General features: G+C 36.5%; 1 protein-coding gene across 4 annotated transcripts in view; it reads left to right on the top strand.

Annotated features, from left to right (window-relative positions):
- The window catches only part of LOC150095073 (fragile X messenger ribonucleoprotein 1 homolog B-like), a 467885-nt gene that overhangs the window by 16647 nt on the left and 437276 nt on the right, over positions 1-13962 (top strand). For all 4 annotated transcript variants that reach the window (XM_090411425.1, XM_090411423.1, XM_090411424.1 and 1 more), the window contains exon 3: positions 11645-11744. In XM_090411425.1, the coding sequence (XP_090267551.1) occupies positions 11645-11744 (100 nt within the window). The remainder of the gene's footprint in view (positions 1-11644; positions 11745-13962) is intronic.

Genomic DNA, 13962 nt, shown 5'->3' with positions numbered 1-13962 from the left:
ATTTTTTTTTTAACAGATAACATCTCTGACTTATCCCCTATTTAAATATCATAAGTTTATTTTTCACTTGGTCAGACTATAATAAATTTAGTTTAATCCTTTATCCAAGTGTGTGCAAACAAAGTTTGTGCCTGAAAGTATCTTCAGGACTGGGGTAAAATGGTACAACACCAGGCAACTCCTTGCAAAGGTGGATCAAGCCACCAACACTCCTATCTCAGTATCTCCTATAATGCAAAACACATCTCCTTGTGGATATGTATAATGTTATGCATTAAGGAAAAGGCCACTACCCAGACTAGTTTCGACCTTTATTGAGGTCTCTTCAGTGGGAACCAGGCCCAAGTGGAGATACCAAGGCAGAAAAGCATTAGCTAGGTCATCTCCTCCTATAGGAGCTGCCAAACGATGTGCCACCTTTTTATTAAATTACTCTGGATTTAGAGAAAGATGTTGAAAGTTTATTTTTCACTTGGTCAGACTATAATAAATTTAGTTTAATCCTTTATCCAAGTGTGTGCAAACAAAGTTTGCTCCTGAAAGTATCTTCAGGACTGGGGTAAAGTGGTACAACACCGGGCAACTCCTTGCAAAGGTGGAGCAAGCCACCAACACTCCTATATCAGTATCTCCCATAATGCAAAACTGAGATACCAATTGGTATCTCCACTTGGGCCTGGCTCCCACTGAAGAGACCTCAATAAAGGTTGAAACTAGTCTGGGTAGTGGCCCTTCCCTTAATGCATAACATTATACATATCCGCAAGGAGATGTGTTTTGCATTATGGGAGATACTGAGATAGGAGTGTTGGTGGCTTGCTCCACCTTTGCAAGGAGTTGCCCGGTGTTGTACCACTTTACCCCAGTCCTGAAGATACTTTCAGGCGCAAACTTTGTTTGCACACACTTGGATAAAGGATTAAACTAAATTTATTATAGTCTGACCAAGTGAAAAATAAACTTTCAACATTTAAATATCAGTTTAATATATAAATCTGATATTCAGAGTATAACGATGCTTTGTGAAGATTGTTAGTGCCTCTGTATTTGTCCCAGTACACAGGCAGTAACAATGCATTATATTTCAAAATTGTAATAGAGTGAGCTAACATCCTATTTTCTTGCCCTTTTTTTGGAATAAATAAAAAGATAAAAATAAGTCCTTCAGAAGCTGTTAGATGTAATAGATGATAGAGTTTGTCTTTAGGTGAACGAATGAAGGTTGGTAGCTTGATGTGTGGAGATTGTTCATTTAGTACTTTGGATATCATTTCACATGTACCTAGATAAAGGGGATAGAAATACAGTCATCCCTTGACTTACGTCCACTCGAAGATATGTCCATAATCCCATAAGGGTATAAATAACATTTATGGCTATACTTTTGAACAAGACGCAAGCGAACTTAAAGTAAAAAATGTTTCTATTTAGCAACAATTCATCATGTGCGATGGTAACAGTGCATTCAGCAGCAAACTCCCTCGGTAGTCGGCACATGTCTTCGATAGCTCCTCTGTTGATTTTGTGTTTGAGAAATAGGTTAATTATGTATTTATCGTTAAATATTACAACATTGCCCCTACACGCTCAATCAAAAAACCCAGTGAAGAATCATAGAAAAAGAGGCGAGCAATTGATCTTTTAACGAAGTTGCAAGTTATAAAGCAACATGAAGCTGGAGCCCGTCAGTGTGATCACACATGATTTCGGATAATTTCTACAATGACGACCATTTTGAAAAATAATGTTAAATTGTGGGTGTGAAAGAATTTGTTTCCATTTAATCGACGATAATGGTGGAGCAACAACAACAACAAGGTCCTATTGGTGATGTGGAAAAGCTACTTGCATCATGGATAGAGGACCTGAACCAAAAGTGCATACTCCTTAGCACCAGGACAATAACCACCAAGACACTAAATCTCTTCAACATGTTGAAGCAGGGCCCAATTACGACTATGTTGGTTCATGAGATTCGAGCAGCGTTTTGCACTGCATAATGAGAAAATTTATGGTGAATCTGCAAGTGCCAAGGAGTTTGTGGAGAAATTGGATAAAATTATTATTACAGAGGAAAATTATTTCCCACAACAAATATTTAATATGGATGAGCCCTCCTTGTTTTGGAAAAAAAATGCCTGAGCAGACATTCATCCACAAAAAGCTAAAATCTGTGCCTGGTTTCAAAGCTCTTAAAGACTGTATTGCAATTCTGTGAGGAATTCATGTGGCTGGATATAAACTGTAACCATTAAGCGCCTCCGTAGCGCAATTGGAAGAACGACGGTACATTGCGCCCTTCGATTGGAATAGGCCTAAGTTCGATTCTCGTCGCGACGGGAGGAATCTTTATCTGGTCGATTTCAATCGAAGGTGAGTTAGCCGATCTCATACGGAGGTAGCAGGGTTTTTTCTCCCGGAAACTCGGGTTTTTCATCCCGCATACATACAAATCGGCCCTTCAGAACACACGCAATTTACAGACAAAAATTACTAGTTGTGGTGGTGTTGGAGGTGGGCGGTGGATGGCGTTGATGGAGATGATTCGTAGTAGAGGTTAGGTGTAGAGACAGTTGTGGGTGTCCTCCCGCGATGAGTCTTCGGACTCCTTGGAGGTATCAGGAATAATAATAATAATAATTTGTGATATGGCACAGCGAGAATCCATGAGCCTTCAAAAACGTTAGGAAGCATACTCTTCCAGTTCATTATTGGAGCAATAAGAAGTCGTGGATGATGAGGATTCCTTAATTAATTGTTATGCGAATGAAATGGAAAGCTGTTGTGTGAAAGAAAATGTAGAATATAAAATTTTATTAATTCTAGATAATGCTCCAGGTCATCCACATTACATTGGTGATCTTCACCCCAAGATCAAGGTCATGTTTCTCCCTCCAAACGCTACTTCATTGATCCAACCGTTGGATCAGGGAGTTCTTGCAGTATTTAAGGCTTATTATTTGCTGAGAACACAAATAATAAGCCATTTCTGCCACTGAAGGAAATGATCAAACTCTCATACAATTCTGGAAAGCATTCAATATTTATCATGCTATTAAAAATATTGCTGTGACTTCAGATGAAGTGACCTCTCAATGTATGAGTGGTATATAGAAAAAGACATTAAAAAAGGTTTGTGCATGATTTTGGAAGTTTTGAAAAAAATGATGACCTTTGTAAATTGAGTGAAGAAATAGTGGACCTAGCAGACAATCTGAATCTCGGAATAATGACAACATAGTTCAACTCATAGAAAGTTCCCTTCAAGAGTTGACAAACGAAGAATTGGTCAAACTGCAGAAGTGGAAGAACAAAAAAAGGAAGACGGGAAAAGAGAAACAGGAAGAGATAGTTAAGCAATTCACATCTTGCAGAAAAGTTCTCTGCAGTTAGCGATGTTCTCAAAATGGCTGAAGACATGGACCCCCCCCCCCCCCAATGTTGAACGTTACTTATTATTAGAATGGAAAGTGCATGTTGCATTTATTTACTATAAACAAATTTATGGTGAAAAGAAGAAGAGGAATAAGCAAAGCACATAGGATATTTTCATCAAATAAACAAAGGTTTACACCAGAAGAGCTGCAGCCTGGTCCTTCACATAGGGAAGGTAATGAAGAGTGATTGCGTTAGGAAGATTTGGGTCATTATTCTCCTATTTTATAGTGGCAGTAATGCACAGTGTACAGTTTTATAAGGTTTAAAAATTAAAACGACTATACTTATTATGGATAAGTCCCTAACCCCTATAACTTTGTTGATTTAATGTATCGACTTACGTCCTGCTGAATTGAACGGAACCCCCGATGTAAGTCGCGAGATGATGTACTTTTGCTTTAGTCTTGTTTGTTTGTGAGGGAGTGATAAGGGGAAAATGTAATATTTTATCAATTTTATTAGAATAATAGCAATTAGCTAAACGTATGTGACAAAGGTTAATTCTTTGGCAAGTTCTGAAGCATTGGAACAGATAGCTCTGGCTCAACCAATATATACGGATTAGTATTTTGCTATATCAGCTATGTTATGTTAATGCTGGATCAGCTAGATGATTGTGTGATTGCTTGTATAAATGTCTTCAAGTATGTCAGCTTTCTGTAAATTTAAAGAGGTAAATGAACTAATCGAAATGTACATAATGTGTATATAGGAAGGATAGATAGTTGATTATTTTTTCTATTGTGGAGTGTATTTTAGGATGTTAGCTGTTTACATGCACTAAAAATGTACTCTGATCCATAAAGCCATACAGCTACACATCTTGCATATAATGCAGCCAGACTGGACGTTTGAATGTAACTGTAGACCCTTTAACATCTGTGAAGCAGTCACCAGAAAAAAAGTCGAATTTTTCCAACAGCATTCAATGCTGATTTCAAGTACATTGTATTGTTGTTGGTAATTTATTGTCGCTATCATTAACAGAGGGAGGAGGATCAATCCTCATTCAAGATAATAATTTTATTATTACACTCACAACTACCTAAATTAGAAATAATGATAAATAATAAACATGGGATTTCTGATCTACCTCCTGTGATGGACAACAATATTCATTTGAATTAGCTAACATCCTGATTTTATTGATGCAGAAAGAAAACTGTTATGATCAAAGCTGATAAGGATGATGCTTCTGCTGTCATGAGTGAAACAGAATACAACAAAAAGTGTGTAATCCTCTAGAAGAACATTCTTTTGTACAGATTAAAGATCAAGTTTATACTAATTCACAAAAGTAAAAAATCTTAAATAATTGATGGGTGGGGAAGAGGGGTAGATTTGCATCTTATGCAAGGAAATCCTTAGCAAGCCTGAGACCTTATCTTAAACTATGCCAACTTTTTGGGCATTCACAAATGCACAAATCTGATACTTACCTATGACCAGTAGTTTATCATGTAGTCCTGTCAAACTTAAACTTTTCAAGCAGTTACAAGAATCCCTTGCTTACCTTTATAAGTAACTTCCTCTCTTTTATATATATAATTCTGTTTGTTTTTAAACTATATTTAAAAAATCTTCCTAAAAGGTATTTATTGACTTTGATATCTCATTGTAAAAATAATCATATATGTTTATTAGTTTTGGTTTCATAACACGCATTGTTGGCACTTGCGATGTGCCCCTTATTCAAATTATTTTGTCAAAGTGATATGTAAAGAAGTTAAAAAATTGATGTACTTACCGGATTTGATATTTGTATTACTTACAGAAATTTTATTATAGTTTAAAATATTACGTTGTGTTTTGAAGAGACATCCTCGTTACGTTAACGTAATCTACATGTCAGCCATTGTATTTAGTTTCTCGCTTGCCACCACTTTCAAGGAGTGTGCATGCTCGCTGAGAAGTTTGATGTATGATTGACAGCTGACAGAAAGCGTTCGGTATCAGAGTAACAAAAAATAAACATGAGAGCGTTCGCAAGAAATTAGAACACAGGCTGGCAGATATTAGATTTGGAGGAATTTGAGTTTTTTTATGTGATAGTCGGAGGAAAATCAATAGTATATTCCGAAAAAGGAATCGTGGAACTATGATGTTTCAAAGTGGAATAAGTATTGATAAATAAAAGAAAATATTGCCATAGATGTTTTGAAAGGAATGTTCCAGGAAACGCTAATTGGAAGATTAGTAGTAGATTCCGAAAAGGGAATCTTAGAACTGTGAATTTTTATATATTGTTTTTGTTATATTAAATGTGTTTATTTTGTATTTTGGTCTTGAGTTAGTGATTTATTTGGATTCTGAAAGCAATAGTAAAAAAGAGGTCATTGCACCAATCGAAGTGAACCCTTGTGCATATATAGGTACACTCTGAAATAAATTAAAAATAATTGTTGAACAGAGATCATCTCTATGACAGGATTTTTATATAGAGGATATTATGATAATATCCTCTATATAAAAATCTCTAATATTAACAACATCTCTGTTTACTAATGTATCATCAAAATCAAGATCCACTTCCCCCAAATAATTTGAATTATTCAGTTTTATTGTGCACGTAGGTTATTTTACATGGAAATGGAAAAAAATGCAAATAAGTAGAGGGCTGTATTGGATCTTTCCCCTTGCAAATTTCTGTATAGAATACTTAGGGAACATTCAACACAGCTGCACTCAAACCTGACCGCATTATGTAGATGATGGATTTATTATTTGGCCCAATGGCCCAAACATATTGTATGCTTTTTCTATACACATTTGTCACACATATTTCAGATGGTTCATTATCTTTATTTCATTATCGAAAATCGACACGCACACACACACATTAAATCAATCAAGTCCACCAGTGTGGTATCTTTAAAACACTTGACAATGAAACTTCTGCAACAATGCTCAACTACCTTTTAAACACATTTTTCACCAGCAACTACATCTCCCCTTAAAATAGATAGAATATACTCGTAAATAGAGTATTTTGTTTTATCCAAATCACATCTGAAAAGATAACCAAAATGCGAAATATAATTATCACAATACATTCAAACCACACATCAAACTAACAATCCTGTTTTTACTCCCCTTAACAAACTTCATCTATCACATCAATAAACTGCACACTGCACTTTTAACTTGCCCTCCTATCAACAGACAGGATTCAAATCCCACCATGGTCATGGATATTTGCGATTGTCTTTTGGTGGTAGATGAATTTCATCACCTGGTGTGAGACTGCAAAAATAATCATAATTTAAAATTCTGAATATTTTTATGTATTGTTTATGTTAGTATGTTTATTAGTTTTAGTTTCATAACACGCATTGTCGGCACTTGCAATGTGCCCGTTATTGAAATTGTTTTACCAAAATAAAATGCAAAGAGTTAAAAAATGGATTTACTTACCGGATTTGAATAGTTTGGTTACTTAAAAAAAAATTATTTTGGTTAAAATATTAAGTTTTGTGTTTTGAAGAGATATCCTCGTTACACTAACATAACCGGCGTGTCAGCCATTATACCTAACTTCTTGCTTGCCAGTTTCATGGAGTGCCGATGCTCGCTGAGAAGTTTGATATGTGATTGACAGCTGACAAGAAGAGCGTTTGGTATCGAAGTAACGGGGAGTAAACAAGAGAGCATTTGGGAAGAAATTGGTACACAGGTTGGCAGACATTTAGATTCAGAGGAAATTGAGTTTTTTTTATGTGACAGTTGGAGGAAAATTAATAGTATATTCCAAAAAAGGAATCGTGGAACTATGAAGTTTCAAAGTGGAATAAGTATTGATAAATAAAATAAAATATTGCTATTTATCGTTTTAAAAGGAATATTCGAGGAAACGCTAATCGGAAGATTGATAGTAGATTAGAGCGCAAAAACAGACGGTGAAAGAATTGATAGTTGTGGTGGGTACGAATGAATTGAAAGGAGATAAATTTTTTATGAGAGAGGACTTTAAAGTATTGTTAAAGGTAGCAAAAGAAAAGAGTGACAGAGTTAGGGTGTTGAGTCTGTTGCTGCGGTATGACAGAGAGGAGTTTAGGAGGGCCTTAATCGCAAATGACTTTATGCGCAGGTTATGCAGATGGTATGGTGTGGAATTCATGGACGTATGGAATCAGTTTGATGGGCGAAAGGATTTATACAAGAGATGGCCTGCATTTGAATGGATTTGGTGTGCGGAGACTGAATGAAGTGAAAATGGATGTGCAGAACCAGGGAAACTAGAACTACCAAGGAGGGGGGGGGAGTGGATATGTGGACATCAGTGAGACAATTGAGCGTAAGAATGTATATAATGTACCCGAGCCAGCACTAAGAACAAAAAATGGGAATGGGACATTTAGAATAATGCATCAAGATAGGGGTGGGACAAAGGAACCTCTGCATTTCATGTATACCAATGCCAGGAGTATTCGGAACAAGAAGGAAGAATTTTTGGCCTTGATTGGCTCTTCCTGGCCACAGGTTATTGGCATTAGTGAAACATGGCTGACGGAAGATGATATAGTTAGTGGGATAGAATGTGTAGGGTATAGTGTGTTCAGGAGGGACAGAGAGAATAAAATGGTGGGAGGAGTGTTATTGATGATAGCTGATGAACTGCAGCCAAGGAGAATTGATGTTGTATTGCAGGAAAGTGCAAAGAGCTCATTTGAGGCTATTTGGTGTGAGATTGAGACTGGTAGAACAAAATATACAGTTGGGTGCTGCTTTAGACCAGGTGAAGGAATAGATGGTGGAGATAGTATGCATAAACAAATTGATGAAATGAGTGGAAGGAGGGTAATTATTATGGGGGATTTCAACTATGGTAACATTGATTGGAAGGAGAAGAGGACACATATGAGGAAGGAAATGGATTTTATTCAATTATTAAGGGATAACTATCTGAGACAGCATGTAATTGAAACTACTACGGGTTTGAGAGTGCTTGACCTGGTAATAGCATTGGAGATTTTGACTGTAATGAATATGACCATGTTGCCACCTATTGGTGAGAGTGATCATAAGATCTCGACCTGGGAGGTGGCTAAAGGTGTGGAATTTACGATTAAAACAGGGTATATGTGGAATTACCGTGCTGAGAAGCATAGAAGATTGCTTGGATCAGTGCCATCGCATGTAAAACTGCAGGGGCTGGATGTCGATAGAGCATGGGAAGTGGTCAAGGAGCATTTACAGGAGGTTATGGCTGATTATATACCTAGGGTCTGAATAGTAAAACAAGTAGGGGTTAAATGGATGAATAACACCATTAAGCTTCAGCTGCAAAAAAAAGAAACAAATGTGGAGGGAATTTAAAGAGAAATGTGACCTGCAGGCACACAAATGGTATAAAGTGCAGACCAGAAGGGTAATAAGTATGGTAAAAAAAAGCAAAAGCGGATTATGAAAGGAAACTAGCTATGCAAGCTAAAGAGAATCCCAAACAGTTCTTTCAATATGCTGCAAGCAAAAAAAAAAAAAAAAACTGTACACGGCAAAATGATTTTAAGGAATGACGATGGTAAGGAGGTCACTGAATCAGTCGATATAGTGGAATTACTTGGCGAGCACTTTGCAAGAGTATATCATCCAGGTGGTGACATTGAAAAAATGAAGGAACCATTAGTTTATACGGGAATTGTGATGAATGAAGTGGAGGTGAATAGTCTATTACAGAACCTTAATGTGAATAAATCTGTGGGATTGGATGGTATACCGGCACGGGTCTTACGTGAAGCGGCTAAAGAATTATCAGTGCCCTTGACCATGTTGTTTAATCTGAGTCTCGAGTCTGGTTTAGTCCCGAAGGTGTGGAAAGAGGGGAAAATAGTTCCACTGCATAAAGGAGGATCCAAGACTACTGTTGCAAATTACCGACCGATCAGGAGTCGTTGTCAAGGTCTTGGAGAAAGTAGCCAAAGGAAAAATACAGGAATGGATTGATGAAAATGAGATACTGTACGGGGGACAGCATGGCTTTGTGAAGGGTAGATCATGCCTCAGTAACTCGCTCAAGTTTTATAACACAGTGACGGCTGAACTGGATAAGGGTAATGGGTTTACAGTGATACTGCTGGACCTGGCTAAGGCATTTGACAGGATAACATGGAATTCTAATCCATAAACTACAACATATGGGAATGGATATAGGATTGGTGAGATGATTAGGCGGGTAGTTGATGCAGAGATATCAGAGAGTAGTTTATTCAGGAGTAGAGTCCAAAAGACGGCCTGTGACTAGTGGTGTACCGCAGGGTTCTGTTCTTGGACCACTGCTGTTTAATTTGTTCATTAACGATATAGGGGAGGATCTAAGAGGAACAAGTCATTTGTTCGCTGATGATGCAAAGTTAGGTAGGGCAATAGTGAATGCAGAAGATGTCACAATCTTGCAGGAAGACTTGGATAGATTGGAGTTCTGGGCTAAGGAGAATGGATGTCAATTTAATGTGACAAAATGTAAAGTTATGCATTTTGAGGTGAAAAGATTAGCATCAGTATACCACATTGGTGGAACTGTACTCCAGGAGATTGATGAGGCCAGGGACTTGGGAGTGTTGGTGGATAGGGAGATGAAGTTTAAGGGGTACATTGCAAAAGTGGCTAAATCAGCTCATCAACTCACTTTGTTGTTGAAAAATACTTTGACGAGCAGAGACAAGCAAGTTATTGTACCTCTGTACTGAGCCTTGATAAGACCTCATCTCGACTACTGTGTCCAGATTTGGTCACCTAGGTTTCTTCTTGATGGGGAGGAGGTGGAGAGGATCCAGAGGCGAGTGAATAAGATGTTAGCAGGTCTATGGAATGAACCTTATGAGAACAGGTTGAAGATTTGTGGGTTGCAGAAATTAGTTGATAGGCAGAAAAGGGGAGATATGATTGAGACATTCAAATTGCTAAAGGGCTTCTATAGGATTAATTCAGAGGATATTTTTGAGATCAGGACTGGTGGTGGGAGAACTAGAGGGGACACCTATGGAAGCTGGGCAAGAGTGTGGTTAGCAAGATGGTTAGTGCTGGGTTCTTTACTTTTAGAGTGCTAAATGAGTGGAATAAGCTGCCAGAGTCTGTTGTGGGTGCTATGATGGTGAGTGAGTTCAAGGCAAGGTATGATAGATACTGTGAGAATGTCATATAGTTGTGTGTACATGATGTTTAGGGACTCCCTGGAGTCGCCCGTAATAATAATTCCGAAAAGGGAATCATAGAACTGTGAATTTTTTAAAGTGGAAGAGTTAAGACTGTCAATAAGCATTAGTGAATAAAAGAAGAAATTGCTATTTACGTTCTAAAGGAATGTTCGAGAAAACTCTGATTAGGAAGTTTCATCTGTCATAAGGATGCCGAATCTAACTATTATTTCTATTGGAAAGGAGACAGAATTGTGTCAGGAAGAATTAATGTGTGCTACATGAGTGATGAGAAAGGATCCTATGAAAATGAAGAATAAAGTAATATGTCTTCGGAGAAGGGCCTTGACAGAGAGAGAAACTGACTATGAACATTTTGTCATTGTGCGAACAAAGTCTTTAGTCTAGTCTTAAGTGTAAGTTTATTTTTAAAAGGCCTTAGATCCAATTAATTCTGTAGTTAGTTATAGTTTTCTAAATTTGTTTGAAGTGTATATATATATATATATTGTTTTGTTTTATTAAATGTGTTTATTTTGTATTTTGGTCTTGAGTCAGTGATTTTTTTTGAATTCTGAAAGAAATAGTAAAAAATAAAGTCATTGCACCAATCGGAGTGAACCCTTGTGCAAATAAATAAATACAAGCACTCGGAAATTAAAAATAATTTGTTAGAAACAGAGATTTAATAATTAATCTCATAATAAATAATCAAAAATGCTTTTCTTTTTACAATGGCACAGTCGACAAGATTAATATTAATTAAAAATCTCTAATCTTTAAACAAGACCACTGCCATGGTTATTGGAGATCTCAATTAGCTTCAAAAAGTTCTATGTTTTATCTCTAAAGCAGGGTTTCTGGATCTGGATTATGTACAAAATAAATAAAAAAAAGAGGGAAAAAATCCTTGCCCACTTTGGTACTAATATATTATGGGTTTACAACTTTTCGTGGGGAGGAACAACATAAAAAAAAAATGGAAATGTTATTTCATTCACCTTTGCAAAGTTGGTGATTTACTTAGTTGATTTTTGTAGCATTTAATTTTTTGACATATTTATATATTTCAGTTGGCAGCCAGAAAGCAAATTTCCATTTCGGCGTGTGCGTCTCCCACCCACTAAAGATGAAGATAGTGAAGATACAATTGTTGATGGTCAAGAAGTAGAGGTATTTTTTATTATTTTATTATTTATTTAATTTTTTATTTTTTGAAAAAAAAAAATTTTGATAACAAAAATTGTTATTTTTTTAATGTGTGAAACATTGTTGAAACAGGTGTGTGATGCTAGGATCTTTTTGTCTTCTACTAGGCAGCAAAAATCCCAGACGATGACCAAGATATGGGTAGATGGATGAAGTTAGTAATGCCTTAAAAGACTGATATAATAATATATTGACAGTATTAGAGATCTGATAAATAAGAAATTAAATGTGGAAGAAAATTACTGATTGGAAGCTAGTAATAACGTAAACTTAATCACATCGTACTTTCATAGTATCTTTTACACCTGTTGAGTGTATATATATCGGGCAATGATGATTATTACGGAGTCTTTCCTGTGTGCCATTTCCCTATTATACTGTAAATCTACTGTGTAAAGAAAATGATGGGCTTGACATGTTTATGGAATATAATACATAAATCTTAAGCACTTGAGATTACTTGAGTCATGATAGAAAATGTTTAGTGTGCATGAAGTTATATAATCATAACTTAGCGAGTAGAGTGGCATGCACTGGACCATAATTATTTTTTTACAGAAGTATTCATTCAAATCCTTTATACAATCTGGAGACTGACATTTATGGTTCTGCATGTTTTACCTGTCCTGTGAATCATTAGAGATTTGGTACTTTTGCCTTCCATCGCTTTACTTCCTTTATTTAGCATATCTTTGTCAGCTTTCTCCTTTCTTTGCCTGTAAGTGATGTTGCACACTGTTTCTTTGTGGTAAGACCACAGATGTTAATATGGAAGGTTTTTTAATTTTGTATGGATTTCATTGGGGAATTAGATTTTTGTTGTCTTTTTATAATTTTTTTGCTATTGGTTTTCAGGAAAGGTTATTTGTTCCGATTCATAGAACTCATACTCATATATATATATCTATTTCTCTCTCTCTCTCTCATATATATATATATATATATATATGTCTATCTATCTTTCAAAAGTTCAATAAATAGTACAGGCATGTAGTGTGGGAATGAAAGACTCGGTCAAAGCTGTATAACTGAGAGGAGACCTCCACATAGCCTTTAAAGGAATGCGGAGAACCGACCAGGTCTTCTGACCTAATGTCCAATCCTCACCTTCTCGTGGTGCACCCTGTTGGGTATCTACTTGGATACTGAACGAACGAGGATGGGCTGGCAATTTGGGATTTAGCCGACCAAATTGTATTCTTATTGGTTAAACCAAAATAAAAAAATGATGGTACAACATGACAAAATTTCATGCCGGCTGGGGCGTCGCCCGGTTAAACAAGGCCCCCGTTGTTTTCGCCAGGGAACCAGGGCGAACAGCGAAAAGTCAGCTACTGGAACAAATCTGAAAACAAACCCCAACTCAACATCACCAGAGTTAAAGATCGGTACTATCAACGTAAGAAGCCTGAATGGCAAAGAAATGGAGCTAGCTGAGGAATTAGATAAGTACCAGATCGACATAATAGGGGTGACTGAAACAAAAAAGACCAAAACTGGTGAGATCTTTCTGAGCAATAAATACAAAATGTTATATTCAGGCAATAACAATCAAGGAAAAGAAGGAGTAGCCATAGTATTCAACACAAAATACGAGGCTAATCTTCTTGAATGGCAGTCAGTCTCAAGTAGAGTAATGTGGGCAAATATGAGAATGGGGAACTGGACAATGAGACTTATTTGTGCCTATGGTCCCACAGAAGGTTCTACTAAGGTAGAAGTGGAGGAATTTTTTGAGGCTTTAGAAAAAGCAACTGACACAATGAAAAAGGAAAAGTTGGTCCTTGTTGGGGATCTAAATAGTAGAGTAGGAAATGATTGTGAGACATACAAAAATATTTTGGGAAAATTTGGAGAAAAGAGCAAAGCTAATAATAATGGCAAATATCTGTTGGATTTCTGCTCAGGACATGGACTTGTTATTACTAACACCATGTTCCAACATAAAAATGTGCACAAATTCACATGGAGAGAAGAGGCTAGGAATAAGAAAAGTCTCATTGACTATGTTATTGTTGATAGTGATGTTTTCTCCTTGGTGCAGGACACCAGAGTGTACAGAGGATTTGAAATTGGAAGTGATCACTATTTAGTCCTGAGCAGGATAAAATTGAATTTCATATTGAAAAGAATAACATGTAAGAAAGTTTTAAAGCGAATAAAAGTTGAGCAGCTCTCAGAT

This window comes from Typopeltis vanoorti, chromosome 21, assembly GCF_054136105.1.
Source record: "Typopeltis vanoorti isolate ZY-2024b chromosome 21, IOZ_Tvanoo_1.0, whole genome shotgun sequence".
NCBI classification, from domain to species: domain Eukaryota; kingdom Metazoa; phylum Arthropoda; class Arachnida; order Uropygi; family Thelyphonidae; genus Typopeltis; species Typopeltis vanoorti.
This window is presented reverse-complemented; position numbering and strand designations above follow the sequence as displayed.